This window comes from Phoca vitulina, unplaced genomic scaffold (genome assembly GCF_004348235.1).
Source record: "Phoca vitulina isolate PV1807 unplaced genomic scaffold, GSC_HSeal_1.0 scaffold18, whole genome shotgun sequence".
Lineage (NCBI taxonomy): Eukaryota > Metazoa > Chordata > Mammalia > Carnivora > Phocidae > Phoca > Phoca vitulina.
The window spans coordinates 5,686,154-5,702,844 of NW_022589721.1; the positions used below are offsets into that span (position 1 = coordinate 5,686,154).

Below are 16,691 nucleotides of genomic sequence, written 5' to 3' on the forward strand. Positions count from 1 at the left end.
TCTTTATTAGTCCTGAGCTCCTATTATAAGTTTTTCCTAGTTCTGATGTCTAAATTTTGTTTATTAAATATCTTTTTACATTGTTATTAAATCCTTTGACTAATGGAGGACATAAGGGCATAACATCAATTAAATGTCTCTTGACTATACAAGTTCAAATATCTTATTCCTAGTTTCCAAAGTCCTCAAATAGAAGAAAATGATACTGACACACAGAAATAGTAGGTCCAAGTACTACATAAACAGGTCAATTGTAAAGCAAAACCTACTGCCTTTACATTTTTAGTTTAAATTAATGGTAATAACTTTTGCCACCTGAACCTTTTTGCCCCACTCTATTGCACAGAGTAATTTTATCATCTTAACCACTTCTGTATGATGACAACATGAGTCATGCTGAGTTTTAGTAAAACTCTGTCATTATTTCCATTGAAATGTTTTCTTTCTGCCTCCTGATCCTGGACGATATCTGCAACTACAGCTCTAGGTCAGTCTAGTAGCTGGCTAAGTATTTACAGGAAATCTCCATGAGTAAACCGCCTGCACCCTCTTTATCAACATCATTTAAAGATTCTAGAGAGGTGTCTGATGAGGAAAGTAAGTTGTTCTAAGAAACCATTAGGGGATTTATACTTCAGAGTTCTTATCTCAAAAGGGAAAAAAAAAACTCCCCTGGAAAGGGGTGGGGGGTAGATCTTAACCACTGACACCATGTGTGTCCTATTAAAGTTGTTTTTATTTTAGAGTGTTGTAAAAAATGCTTTATATATTTTACATTAAGATCAGAGTAGCTCACTGCTGTGTCAAATTCATAAGAGAAAGTCCCCTTTGGAATTCTCCTGCCCTTGCCTTGTTACACACAGAACATCAGTGGCATGTGTAGTTGAGAAATCCTTTTTACAAGTACCCATAAAAAGAGACTAGGACATGTTGCCCCGGACTGTAATTAAATGAGGCTAGTAGAGCTCCCAGATGGGAGGCTGTCGAGAGTCGCACAAAGGTGTGGCTTCTTTCACTTGCTTGCTCCCCAGCCCCTTGGGCAAGCAAGGCTGGCACCAAGACAGGCTCAAAATGAAACTGGCAGGGAAACGGGCCTTCTAGCCCTTCCCTCAGACTGCAAGTCATCAGTGCTTTGCACACCCTTAGATTTTTAGGTCTATGTCCAAGACCGTACTTTGTTTTGCCCTCACAAATTTTCCTCTTCTCCAGTGCATACTGCATTAGAGCCCGCTTCTCTGTCCCTCTCCTGCCTTACACCCTTACACCCTCTGAAATGTGAGAATGAGTAAATCTGAAAGAAATCACTGCTAAAAAGCAACAAACACAAAAACACCACCGCCAGTGCCAACAGGTCCCAGTGGTGATGCTCCAGGTTATATATGATGCCTATCCACTTTCCAGGAAACAAATTTTAAAAATTAAAAAGGGATAGGCAAGGGGGCAAAGAGGGCGGGAGCACTTCCCAAGACATTGCCTAAAGGCTCATTGTTCAGACCACTGAGGCAGGAATTTTGGACACTGTACCTACTAAGAGAAACATTTAGAGACAGGTGGATCTTTGTTAAATGTCCATTTTATATAATAAGTATACATTGGCATTTAAAATGTAGCTGCTTATGGGTGACCGTCCCTGTTTATAATCTCCATAAACATTACTATTAGCTGCCATGTATCCAGAGTACCTGGGAAATATAGTACAACCTGCTTAAAGTGACTAACACAAATCATCAGCTATTTAGCAGAGCAGAGAGGCAGTAAGAACCCCCTTTTTAGATGCTCTCTTCTTCACAGAATAACCCCAGTACCCATGTTCCTGCCAACTCTGAAATTTTTAGAAGAGGTTTTTCTCTTATCCATTCTCTTCCAAACTACTCTTAAGGCTGGCATGTATAAAACAGACCACATAAATTGCAACTCAAATGTAAACAAAATATAGAGAAATAAAGAACATATGTCTAAAGCATATTTTCTTGACCCTATCCTCCTGCAAATGTGCTTATTTCCTGCTCTCAGTTCAATCCATCACGATCCACAACCATCTTTAGTATTATCTAATACCTAGTCCACATGTTGCTGTCAGTTTATATACAGAAAACAAAGATTAGAGGGGTCTTTTTACTATTGCCTCTTAAAAAGTAGATGTTTGCAGAGATTAAGTTTCTAAGTTGCTAAATAATATCTTCTTTTGTTATCAAGTTAAAAGCCACTTTAAAAAAAAAAAAGTAGATGAGGGTCAAGTAATGTCTCGTAAGAGGAAGGAGTTATTTTCAAATTGAAATCTGAGAAAATCTGACGAGGGCTTAAAGAACTGCATCCTAACGTTACTAATAACTGTGGCCCGGTGAGTGGAGGCAACCACAAGCAAAAGAGACAGAAAGCGATCAGAGTGTATGTCAAAGCATCACCTAAATTACGCTATCAGTCTGATTGCTTGACTGGGTCAGAAAGAGAAAAGCCATGCTGGGCACAGAGCCCAAAATGTGGGCGGTGGGATTCAGATCCCCAGAGCTGCTGTGCAGGCCAGGGAACGAGGGGCTAGCCCAGAGGGTGACTCCAAAACACTAATGATGGAAAGAATAATGTGGAAGTCACACTTCCCCTCCCCCCCAACAAAATGAGGACCAATGACACTAAAATTAAAGAAGAGGGTCTTTGTAAGAGCGGCTGAATCAAAGCAAAGCCAGTGGTTCAATACTTTGGTGTTTATGAAATGACCCTCAGGCTATGTTTTACTATTTCAAGTTGGAAGATATTGGGAGGGGGTGGCAATGGCAGGGCACCAGGTTTTTTGTTTTTTTTTTGTTTTTGTTTTTTTTAAGTATTTGTAGAGCAAAATTAAGATGATGTGTCTGGGTTGGGGGAGAAACAGTTTAAAGTTGGCTTCTTTAATAGACAACCCTAGCTTTATCTTGGATTATTATAAGGAACAAGGAACAAGTTGGGTTTCCTAGGCAGCAAGTTCTGGTTCTGCTCTTGGCTCTAACACTAGAAACTTGCTATGTATTGCCTTGGACCAGTCAGAGCCTCCCCAGATTGCAGTTCCTTCCTCTTCCCTAATGTAATTTGGGAGAATCAAGGACATTCACAAACAACCATTGCGTCAATAGCTTAAAAAAAAATCTTTCCTTAGCTCCTCAGAAGGTCTCCTTCATTCAGATCTCTGATCAAATGTTACTCCCTCAATTTCTCTGAATACCCTACATAAAATAATACACTCCCATCTCAATCTTTTACTAGATTATCCTGCTTTATGTTTCTTGCCAGTCTCCATCTCCACATGAAATTACAAATTCCCCCACTTACTTCTTTATTGTCATGATTCCCACTAGAAAAGTTCTGTAGAGACTCTGAGTAGTATCATGCCTGGACCAGTGATTAGTACATAGCAGTGCTCAATAATATCTGATAAATTAAGATTAGTTGTCATGGGACCTTAAAAAATAACAAGGAATGCCATACACATGGGACAGAATATGTTGGCCAATCCTGAAGGTTACAGTTACCCAAATGACAATTCCCTCTGCACATGAACATCTTCTGACTCCATGCCTCAGCACCATGATTTTGTTCTTCCATTTGTCATTTAAATATAATGGCATGTTTATATTTTTCTATTATTAGATTATCTAATGTACAACATGGTCCAGACTAGAAACCCCTCCCATTTGAAACTCCAGGTTATATACGAACAGAATTAATCAATCCTTCCAGAATGAATTCCATTAATTAGTGTGCTCAAGTGGGAACGAGAGGAGTGCAAGATAGGTATGGGCAAGGAGTACCATCTTCATGTGTAAGTAGTCCTTTCTTTTGTGCCCCGGTTTCCTACACTCCTTGTTCTTTTTCACTGTTTGCCTCCTTTTATCACAGTCTTTCATGATCCCCTCTCTTTTCTTTCTCTAGCCTCTTACCATCTCTGTGGCTAAACCACAGGTCACAGGCCGATTTAAGGAGCCTTGCTTAGTCTGTGAGGGTTGACTACCTGTGAGGTGGCAGGATGAGGGTGAAAAGCTGCCACATGCGAAAGGCTTGGCAAATGCATAGTACGGCTACTGGAAAAGCATTCAGTCCTTTTGTCATGAACAACGCTCTCGGGCTGATGTGACAACCACAAAACTTGCCAGTATCTTTTGGCAATTTGTCTTAGCATCATTGGATTTTAGAATTGGACTGGATCTTAGAAATTCACCCCCCCCAATACCCTCAATTTACAAAATGAGGAAATAGAGGCCAAGAGAGGTTAAGTGACTTGCCAAGGGTCACAGAATTAATGAGTTGACAGGGTGCAGAGACCCAGATCTCATGATCGCCAGACCAGAATGAGTGTCAGAAAAGCCCAAAAAACTCTGCAAGTAGGTCATCAGAAATAAAAGAAAAAGATAACTAATCAAGAAGAAAAGTTAGGGAATGAACACTGAGTAACTTCAAGTGTAAATCAATCCACGACTTAAGATATTGCCAGATATTCTTTCTTTTTTGAAAAAGCAAATAAGCAGGCAATAATTAAGAAAAAAATAAGCTAAAATATACTTTTTTTAATCTTATAGCCATTTATTGTCTTGTTTTTAATAGATTTCAGTGTAATATCTTATACACTTAGTGACTATTCCATTTCGCTGACCTCTAACTCATGCCTTCCAGTAATCAAAAGCAGCTGATTTTAATGTGCTAGTGCTTTAGTGTGAAGGAGGTTAAGGCTGCATTTGTGTGCAATCAGGTTAAGATTGGCTCCAACAGGAGAGAAATCCATACATATGTTGAAAAGATCTGAAAAATGCCTGTATTCCCAACCTGATTACGACTACATTTTTGCATGGTTTGTCAAAGCAGATCATTGAAATCAAGTCAAGATGTAAAATGGGTTAAAGTGGTTTTCTTCTCCATTCTTCCATTAATCACCATGACCTATGGAAGAGAGGAACTTTTCCCTCTCTCACCTGAGGCAAGGTGGGATACTCCACTGGAAGTTATGCCAATTTTATCAATTGGTGCTCAAGTTCCAAAATTAATTTTCTACTTTTCCTTTCCTGTAAACAGAAGTTTTTATTGGAGAGTAACTTTCCATTTCTATCAACAATTCTATTTTTGTTTTCTTTTTACAAAACATAAACCAATCAACAAATTCTAATTCACCTTTTAACCTACTAACTTTAAAGGTTATATAAATATTTAATTTATTCAACTGAAAATGTAGATACAGGGATTAGAGTGATAGCTGCTCTCTCCTAGTAAATAATATTTGGTACAACCTAAATATGAGCTAAATCAGAGTTCATTACTAGTTCACTTGTCAGAAAGATATTAGCAGATGACACACAAACATTTGTTTTGACAAATTTCAACGCTGACAGTATCAGGTTATGTCTTCTATGAAGACAGTATACTGTTGCTGGAAGCAAAAAATATATAAAAATGCAATAAACATTAGAGGTTAACAATGTTGCTGTTATCTACAAAATTCTCCAGCAAGACCGGAGCTAGGTCAAAATAATTTTGGAGGGGAGGGGAACATGCTGGTTCTTGTTACACATAAGCATGTTTGTTATAGGAGCATTTTCGGGTTAATTTTTGCTATTAACGTAAACCACAATTGGGGGACCACATTGCTGGAAGAGGAATGGTGGGGGGTAGTTACATAAACAATATACAACAAAGAAAGTCTTTATTTCCAATACCTGAATACATCAGGTTTGTTTTTAGGCACAAGGTTGCAGGTTAAATGCTCTCAGCTATCCAAGAAGTGGCTTATTAGTTTTGTAAGAAAATATTTTCTTTTATTTTGACTGAAAAATACTCAGTTTAACTGAACAAAACCATCCTTGTTAGTGAAAAGCAGACCCAAAAAAACTTTGTTTCAAAGACCCGGCAAAGAAAAGCAAAACTAATTCAAGAGGGAAAGCTGCCTTCCTCATAGTAGCTTCTGAATCTGGATCTAATAGTTCTCAAAAGCCAACCGGAGTCTTCAAGTCTTAAAAGCTTTGTCTTCCTCCATGGATCATAGACGTCCCTATGTGGAAGCCCGATAGGAATATAAATCCATTTAAGCAGATATATATTCTCTTTCTGGGCTACAGCCACAGAGCTGGAAAGCTATGCACCAACAGTGAGAATGAAGGCAAACAAACGTTTTGATTATTTTCAAGGGCAATTTTCCAAACACCACTTTCTTTTTTGCTTTTCTATTTTGTGCACTAGAAAAATCCCCACTTCATCTCTGGCAACATAGCATCTGTTAGTGTTAAAATGAGAGCAAGCGATGATGCTTTCAGAACCACAGCGACAATGCTAAAAACTGCATTTCCCCACCCTGACTTGGCTTCCTCCAGCACCTGAGCTATGTTCGCTTCTCCTAATTTGTAAATGGGCCGAATCCTGTTATTACAGAATAATTACTGCAAATCAGCACAATTACTACAAAGACATGAATAAACACACACATACCAGTAGCTGTTTTCTACAAATTATTATCAAAACAAAGGGAACCGGCTAATTGTGGTAACATTAAGACAACATTTATTCTTCCCAGTGTTTGGGCAAGTTTATTTTAAGTTGTCATCTTCAACTAGTAACGATGCAGATGATTTTACAGATTTCATAAACCTTTCTAATCTAAACTCTTCTCAACTGAAAGTTGGCCGCTTCCCTCAGAGAAACATCTGCAAAGGCCTGATTTCCTAAGAACCCGCTTTTATGGTACATCAGCAACACACACACACACACACACACACACACACACACACACACTCTCTCTCTCTCTCTCTTCTAGAAATCTCATTTTAGAAAGTTCATTTGTCATGCACTCTTCTAAATCATTCTCGAGGCATCATGAAAATGAAATACTCACTTTATATTCTTCACAATTTAAGCATTTGTCTCTAAAGTGAGTACAGTGTGAAATTTTACCCTGTCACTGATGATATTATTAGGTTTCCTTTGTGGATGAATGCTCTGGGGGGAGGAGAATTCAGAAAGCACACAGCCCACGCAGGACAGGAATTCTCTAAACTCACCTCCTGGACAATGCCTCATGGCCATCTTACATCTCCTGGATTCGGCGATGGTTGGACATGGTATCGTATCCTTTGCTGGCTTTTTAACAATTTGCCGTGTTCTGGTTTCCAGACCCCATTTAAATCCACATGTGCGATTATTTCTGCTACAAGTTCCCCATTCACTCCAATGACCAACTTCACATCCTTCTAATAAAGAAAAAAAAAATACAAACACAGATAACAATTCCGTCTCCATTTGCCCCGCTGCCATCAAATTTATATAGCTGTGTTTCCCCACTCCCCCCTTCAGATAAATTAAGTTGTACAGCCCACAAAGACCTGTATTCCCCTTTTGGATGCTTCAACTTTGAACCATAGAGTTACTTTCATCTACAATAAGCAACTACCACATAAGTAATTTAAAAACTATTACTTTGTATTTGTCTTAGTTCATTTTTTGAAGGACTGCTATTGGTCCATTCTAAAGACACAGAAATATATACTCTTTAAAAGATTCAACAGCTAAAACCTACAGGAAAAGATCCTCTTTTCAAACAATGACAGAAAACATAATTTTACGTGTTAATTCTGAATGCCCCCATAGTAATTCACAAGTATGTTAGTTTTATTTTGGAAGTCAGTACTTAGTGAAAAGGACAGGGAGCTTATTTTGCATTTTCTGGTTATCTCAATTCTTTCAATAGGTATCTAAAAACCACTGTACGTATTTCTCACTCCCTAAATTGGTGCTCTATCTCACTATAATCAGATACAGTCAGATATTTGAAAATGTTTGTTTATATGTAAAAGCTTTTAGCATCTCCTTTTGTAAATTCATATGGTAGAAATGTCAGCTATCCTCCAAACCCCTGAGGTAGATAATAAAAGGATAAAAATATGCAAAGTTAAACCTCCTCACCAAATTCACTATTAAAATGCCCTAGCAGATAAGGACCCGGGCCTGGAATCCACACACAGTATTTTAGCATTTCTGATCTCAGCAGGCATCGTGGTTACTCTGAGATTTTTCAAAGCTGTTTAAGATTTTTATTCAGGGAAGCGTGTAGGACTCTATTTGTAATTTTTTATATTTAAGGATTTTTTAAGAGTTTCCACTTAACATTTGTAATGGGGGTGGATCTTGCCTCTCAAAAGCAAATTCAACATTCTGAATATTCTGTTCTAGTGACTTTTTAAATAGAGTGTCACCTGTATGAATGTATGAACCCACACATAAACAGGAACATAAGTACACATTTCTTCAAAAACCTGTCATTTAAAGGTGTCCTCTGCAAACCTTCAAATATATAATTACAGACTCTTTCAACAATATTTCTGCAGAAAAGAAGTTCTTGCTTTTTTTTAAGTCTCCATTTTAAGGTGATGGAAAGTCTCGTTTATAATATGTAATTCTATTATAGATCATATCAGATGTATAATATGTTAAATAAAATTTGGGGGTGGGGGTGGGGACAATTCCATTACACCTGGAGATTAGATTCATTCGATTAGGTATTCATCAAAATGTAGGTACTATAGATCTTTACCTTTTCATCAGTTGTATAAAAATATCAAAGTGTTTTTCAAACACTCCAAAAGTATAAAATTTATAAAATGTGTATTCCTAATTATTCATGAGCAGTGTACATATGTATATTAAGTTATGCATTCTAGATAAATTCAGTAAAACATTGTTTTAATATACTTTCGCAACATGCAATCATCAACAAAATCCATTTTACACAAAAAATTTCTTTCCAATTTTTTTAAATAGCTAAACAAGAAGCTCCATAATTAAGCTACATAACAAAAGTGATAGAACAGTTAACCACATGGTACTGCTTGGAAATTTTGTTCTTCTACACAAAATGCTTTTCTCTAACAGTTATTAATAATTTAAGGTAAGAAAGGTTATGTGTTACAGATGATAAAGCCATACCAGCACTTAAATAGTTGAACTAGCCAACACACAACTAGCAAATTTGTAGCAAGATTTAGTAGACTACCGATGTCCTGATGCCCCAAAAATTCAGCAAGTCAGCAAAGAACTTAAATAATTTTCAGTTCTAATTAACAAGAGAACCAATTTGTTTTTAAGTTGAATATATCCAGCATGCATTATTTTTCAAGAAACAGGTGTTAAAATAAAAGTTTGAAAGTTACATGAAAAACTACTCACCCACACATTCCATGGTTTCATCTAATGGTGCAAAACCATCTGGACATTCATCAAAGCAGCGGCCTCTATGCAAATAAAAGCCTACTTTGCACTTGGTACAAAAGTCTTTGCTAAAGCAAGAATCACAGTTTTCTATTCTGCATCCTAAAAACAATTTTAAAGAGAAAAAGAAAATTTCAGTCAAAGAAATTTACTTGTTTTGCAAATAACACTCACAAATTTACCAGTTAGCTCCATCGAAATTCTAGTAGTCAAAGAAATATGCGTTCAACTCATTTGTTTCCTAATGCCATCACATTCTAAATCACTCCTACCTCTTCCAACAGCTCACCACATCAATAGGCTGAGACAGCATTCCAGCCTAGGCCTTAGGCAGCATAAGACCCTTCAGAAAATTTTGCAACTCCAAATGAGATTAAAACAAAGGATTAAAAAGAAAAAGAAAACACGCCCACTACAAATTTTATTGCTGCTGGGATTGAAATCTGTTCTGCTCTTCAAAAAACCTATAGTGAAAAACACAATGGGAATATTCTAATCAGTATCTTCTGTTTCAGGACAGTAAATTAAAATCCTGTTTAATGCTGGTTAGTGCTGGCATTTACTTTCAGCAGAAGGTGTCTTAACTTGGAGGGGTAGCGTAGGTCACTAGTTTGAAAACCTACAATATGCCAAAGGTTTTACATGCATTTCCATTTAGTCTTTATAATAATCCTACAAGGTGGGCAGTGGTATCCCTATTTTGCAAATAAGGAACCTGAATTTAAGAGAAAGTCACACAGCTAATAGTGGCTGAGCTGATTCTGAGAGGCCCCCAAACCAATTGCCTTCTAAATCTGTAATCTTTTCTCTATAATGCACTAACAGAATTTCACTAGTCGCAGTTTGTGAAAAAGTAGTGCTTTTTAGGTCTGCTAGGTCTGGGTTTGAATCCCAGCTCCGCTCTTAACAACAACAGGCCTCTGAGTGTCTATTTCCTTCTGTATAAAACAGGGACATCACTGACTTTACGAGGCTGTTGTGAAGATTTGTAATGGCATATGCAAATCAACTGGCTTGTAATAGGCAGTCTGCACATAGAAACAACAGATTAGAAACACGTATTTTTCCACGAACCCACACACATTACAACAAAGTGTAAAAAGAAGAATGAATTTAAAGGCTAAGTATCCTAGGTCAGATTCCCTGGTAGGCTAGTAACATCTGGATCAGAGAGAATTGGCTTGCACAGGTGAAAATAAATATACTCTACTCTTCAAGTAGAGGAAAGAAAAAGGAGGTTGGAGGATTAATTAAAAGCTCAGATTTTCAACAGATTATAGTACATATTACTTATAACAGACTTAATTGATGGCAATTAAGAATACATAAAGCTCTATGAAAACTCCATGGCAACACTTTTATTCACTTAACAAGCCTCTGAATGCCACTACTGTATTTGGTCCTTTAATGATTCAGAAAAAGCCTTAAGATGGACTGTTCCTGTAAGCAGAGAGATAATGGAATAGAAAATAGAACCAAAACATGAAATCACTGAATATTTTGAAAATTGAGAAAATAAAGTCAAAAAGTTTTGTTGAAATAGATTACGTTTTAAATAATGACAAGGTTCTGGACCTATAAAAAGAAAATGGCAACTCTTCACCTTTCAATTTGGGGTCTCACAGGTCTTCATGCATTGAATGGCCACCATGAAGCAGCTAACTCAATCTATGAAATGTTACCAAACTTACAATTGGAAAACCAACTATGTATGGGTGAAAGTCCATAGTCAAATTACACTACTGTTCTTTTGGGGAGGATGGTGGGTAAAGAACAGTTTATCACCCCATAAAATGTGCATTTGTAATCTTAAATATTATAATGAAGTAGTGGTCTATAGCTGGCCAATAGCTTCTTATCATGGTCAAAACACATGACCATCATGTCCACAAATTGTTGGTTTTCTTGCCTTTTTAGAAAAGCAAGCAGCCCTTCCTACTAGCTGAATTATTTTCCAAGAAATGATAAACATTCCAAAGATAAAACTAAGGGGTGAACAGAACAAAGCATTTATATTAAGAAAAGAGGACTGTACACTTCATAGATCAGCTGTTATCTACAAAGTCTGAGTTTTCTTTAAAACACGAGTTACACCAGTAAGCTCTTTGGCCTAAAAGTTATAGCAATAAGCATTTGGAAATAATGTTACAAGGTCCTCTGCTAATCTTGACTGCTACCTGCAGCACCCTTTCCTCATTTCATTCCATAGCCCTGATACCAGTTCATAGAACGTGAATTTCTGAAATACCTATCATTCTCTGTCAAGTCCCTTAGGACTTCTTCAGGCATAAATCCTGCTAAAAGAAAGCTCAATTATTTGTCCTCAAATTTAAGTATAATAAATATCTGACGCATTCAAATTGTAGACTACTTCAGCCAGGAGAAAGCATGAGGTGAATTATGAGCAATGACTGAGAATAAGCTCTAAGATCCATCATTAAGTGAAAAAGGCAAGTGGCAGGATATAGAGTATGGTACGAGAAAACCGTGCGTGCACTCGTGAAGGAGCTTAGAGAAGTTAATTTGGGAACGGGGTGGTGGAATTTTGAAATAGGTTAAAAATTATCTATTTCTGAATCATATGAATCTTTTGTAATTGTAATGCATTTATGTATTAAAACAGAAGTTATTTCAATGAACACTGTGACTTGCTTAAATTTACAGAAAATAACGCTATAATGTTCCGAAATAAATTCTTTTGATTCCAAATGGTAAGAATGAATCAAGGAATAGTACTCCATCCCCATTTTTTTCAGAATTGGAAATTCTGAAAAATTATGTGCATGAAATTATACCCCTTATAATGTTGAATCTACCATAGCCTTCAAAATACACAACTGTTTGACCATCTCTTGTCCAGTATTCTTTGTTTCCATATGTTCAAGGGTGCTTTTCCTTCATTCAAGTCATTAGGGGAAAAAATCCCTAAATATTTCTTTATTCAACAAAGCATTTAAACAAAAACTTTGACTGGCACCAAGTCATAACATCATCCAAAGCTCCGCTGACCTTCCTGGTCTCAGTGACTCCACCACAACATAAAAACCAGTGCAGGTGGCCCACAACACTCAGCAGCCTAAACGGACACAACTCATCTAATCACCAACACCTTTGAACTGAAAGCTTTTTAAAGCAACAGCATAAACCACCTACCCTGACAATCTGCTCCTTGACATGCTTCCTAGAAACCTCTTCTCACCATCTCCAGCCCCATCCACAACTCCCTGTCCTGTTCAGCTACTTCTCCTAGAACTAACTCTTCTGCTTTGGAGAAAACCATTGTGGAGCCTCATAGTTCTAGGCTTTCCCCTCCAGCCTGTATCCACGCTCCCAGAAATTTCTTCAACTGGTCATCCTTAAACAAGTGGGATTCACATCAACCTTATTAATTCCTTTTTAGAAAAGTGAAACATTCTCATTATAAATAAAAATTCAAAACAGGTGCATAAGATACAGATACCCTCTTATTTACCTGAATGGTACATCAGGCCTGCTTCCCAGAAATAGCCATTGTATTAACGGTCTGGGAAAACCTTTATGTTAATTTTATCAATAAATGAGTTTTAAAACACCAATAGGATCATTCAACAGACTGGCGAACTTTAGAAAACTCTATATGGCTTAAGAAAACAGGAATACCAAAGTTTGCTAAACATGGGTCTCTATAAAAATCTGTACTTTAAGGCCTTGTTCAGAAATAAGACCGTAGTTTAGCCAACTTACATGCTTCTAAATTACAGTGTCTCCTCAAAAATGTAATCCAAGCGAGCACTGCCAATATTGGTTTAAGTAAAATTACTGTTCAAGTGAGACTGTGTCCAAACGCAATCTGATGGGGCTGTCATTTGGTGAGGGGAGCTTACCCTGGCCAAGAAACAAAGTAGGGTAGGTAAGCTTCTCCTGTCCTTCCGTCGTATCCATACAGGCTCCATTATAACGTTTTTCAAATTATACTTAGTTCAGTTCAACAGTTCATTCCAAGCATTCTCCAAAAATGGAGCACTTGCCAGGTATTGTACCAGACCGAGAACAAAAAAATTATAATACCCACTCCCTGTCCTGGAGGTGTAAAAGCCAAAGGGAGGGGGCCACGAGGCACTCACAAAATACTGCAACATAGCACAGTAGATGTTAAAGGCATGTGCTGTGTACATGAGAGATGGAAAAGACAGACCCATTTCTGTTCTGCCATCATTTTTTTTTTTTTTTCTTTCGGTCTGTAAATTCTGTTTCTAACACAGTGCCGGACACATGGTGGAGTTTTCATGCTTGCCAAGTGAACTAACGTAAGTGCCATTTAAAAACTCAATTCCTTTATATTTAAAAACTCATTTGAATGCTTAGTATGAGATCGCTTGCGCATGCCCTCTAAATATCTTTAATATAGAAAGAAAAGCCATGGTAGCTGGAAAGGAGTGCAAATCTTATTGGAAGAATAAATAGTCCAACACCTGAAAGCAATTATAATAGAGAACATAAGTATTGAAGTGTGGTAGGTAATATAGGTCATGGAAGTTGGAACCTCAGCTGAGCAGGTTTTAGAGAGACAACGGGAAGAGTAGAGCTGTGGCCAGGGTGACTCCATTCATAATCACACAACAGAGAAAATTCACATGGCACGTGATGGACCCATGAAGAGTGGCTTGAATGAGCTGGATATTAGAATCAGGGGATGGTTACTTAGGTGTAGATTGCTGTAGGTGGAGAATTTCACTTCTTATTTTACTTCATTTCAAACAAGGAAGTTAAATTATAAATTACTTGTACTTTGTATGAGTTCAAGTATTTAAGTAATAATTAATAAAAATGAAGTTAGTTTCAAGCTTAAGGCTTGGTCTGACTAGCAGTGAGAGGTCTTCATAGATTCTTGACCATGAAAGCAACATGACCAAGATGGTACCTGGTTTGTTCCCTGATTTCAACAGATAGAATTGCCAGGAGGCCAAGCATCATGCGGGGGAGCTAAGAGGCATAGATGAGAAAGCAAGGTTCCCGTACTTCAGGATCCTGGTCTACTAAAAGCAATGGTACACAGGCAGGCAATGAGACAGTAATGCGATTACTCTTTCATATATACAGAGTGAGCGGGGGAGTGCATACTTTCAGGAAATTAGGTTTCCTGAAAGAAGGAAGAGAGTGGGGATAAGGAAAACCACCAAGAGGCTCAACACTAAGATGTAACGGTCATGGGAAAGGGAGTTACAATCAATCAATACAACTGACAAACTGGGTGGAAGAGATGAAAAACCAAGAAGCCAAAGATCCCCAGTTACCCTGTCTTCCTTTGGTGTTCCAGCCCTCTCAGGGCTTTGGCACACCAACAGAGTGAGTTTTGTTTATCTTCCCACCAAAGTCTAGGTGACAAGAACCATCCGTTAACTGAATAGCTCAGAATAGCCAATCATATAAACAGCAGAAGAATTAAAACCTTAAATTAAAGGCAGAGAAAAACCAGCCTTTGTTAAACTCAACTGTGAAAATGTAATTCTATATACAGCAATTAAATATTAGAGAAGGGGAAGCAATCGGTGAAGTACAGAAGACCTCAGACCCATACAGATGCATCCTTTTCTATTATTTCTTCATAATCAGGGCTGTTGGGTGGGTACAGTCTGCCTGAGCACACCACAAAAATCTGACTGCTTACTGTCCAACTGCGCTTTATTGGGCATCTCCATTCAGCATTTCCATTCAGAATGTAACAGATGCTGACCCCCACTAGGGGTATTTAGTCTTCAGACTGGAGTTGTAAGTATCAAAGAGCATCAAGCCAGACCCCTGAAAACCCTAGAGTTCTCCACTCAGTGTATGCTAAAATTTTAACAGAAATTCATGGGACAGGTTGTTCCAAAAGACATTCAAAATTAGACTGTTAGCAATTTTTCACATGGGAAGTACTAAACTGTGTAACTTAATACGAGAGTACTTTTAATTGTTTAAATATTTTTAGGCTTCTCTAACAACTTCAAATACTGCTGTTTAACATTGCTTCTCAAAACTTGCAATGGCTTATGTATCCCTAACTAAAGTTTTTAAGCTTTATGTTACCAAAATCATGCATTTCTAATATGTACTATTGCAACAATCCCATTAGGCTAGGGACTGTTGAAAACTAAGACCTAAAATTTAAAATTACATTTTTTGTAGTATGGTCTAAGTTACACACAGCTCATTAGAAGCTTATGTTTCAACCTAAAAAAAAAATAAAATAAAAGACAGATTCAGAGGTTTCAGGACTCAATGTTTCATACTTACAACTGAACTATTTGTGTGATGACATAGAAAACCAGCTCTACTAAGCTAAAAAGATCCAGCATAGAAATCTGTGTAAAACCCGTTGGAATGGGGTTAAGTCAAGATTGCCCTTACTAAGTTAGGAGAATTAGCATAGGGTGAAATTCAGCTGCATCAAGTGCAGAATAGGAGACTTGGAACAGGAGCCAAAGGCAGGAAATAAGAACTATGTTGAGAATATAGTGGCCTTCCAAATAACACAGTGGTTAGCAGATCTGAGGTTAGGATTTTGGCTCATTTACTATCATATGACTGTGGGTGAGACAGCAAAACTCTCTGCCTCAGTATCATTATCTATAAAAAGAGGTAATATCTCAGGGTTAAGAGAATTCAGCAGGTTTGACAAAGGTGAAGATTTCAACACAATATCTACTGTGTAATTAGTGATCAAAGAATGTGAGCTATCATGAGTAAAAATTTACCAACTAGGACAGTCCAAGATGGTGGATGAAAGGAAGCACAAACAAGATACAAGGATACTCCACATGTAGTGGATATGTGGGTACATATGTATATATAATCATTTTAATAAATCTTTATGTATGTGCACTACTCAAATGAAAGACATTATCCAAACACCAATACCTGTAGTCAAATACCTGTAGTCAATATAATGGCTTTACCCTTGTTTAGGTCATGCAGCTAAAGAAATGGAATATAATCATTCATTGGTTACCTACATAGAAAGTCATCTACTTCAAACATTAGGAACCAGAACTTAGGAAAACAGAGATCTAAATGCAATTTTGACCTTGGTAGGGAAAATTACATCCTCTCTGTGCCCTACTCCCTTCACCAACAGATAGGAGGGGAAAATACTAGACCTAACCATATCAGATGATTGTTTGGAGTACCAAATTTAAGATGAGAACAAAAAGAACAGGTGAAAAGTACCACATAAAAATTGCATCACTCCCTAAAGGTAAATAAGCCCATCCAAAATATTGTTATACCTTGTATCACAAAATATTCAACAGATATTGCTTGAAAAGTGCAGCATCCTTTTTTAAGTACAATGAAGATGTCCAATTTTTGATGTGTGCTAAAGGTGGTCTATCATAGCCATTAGGGTAGTAAATTACTACAAGGGTAGTAAAATTCTGGACTTGGTTGGAATTTTAATCAAGTTGCAATTTAGCTAGGAAATGGAATCCAGTCAGAAATTTATATATTGTTTTTCAGGT

At 37.3% G+C, this 16,691-nt stretch overlaps 1 protein-coding gene across 1 annotated transcript in view; it reads right to left on the reverse strand.

Annotated features, from left to right (window-relative positions):
* Positions 1-16,691, reverse strand: part of RSPO2 (R-spondin 2) — a 150,850-nt gene that overhangs the window by 41,494 nt on the left and 92,665 nt on the right. The window contains exons 4-5 of the mRNA XM_032415796.1: positions 9,172-9,315; positions 7,011-7,199 (exon numbers count right to left, since the gene is read on the reverse strand). Coding sequence (XP_032271687.1) covers positions 7,011-7,199; positions 9,172-9,315 — 333 coding nt within the window. The remainder of the gene's footprint in view (positions 1-7,010; positions 7,200-9,171; positions 9,316-16,691) is intronic.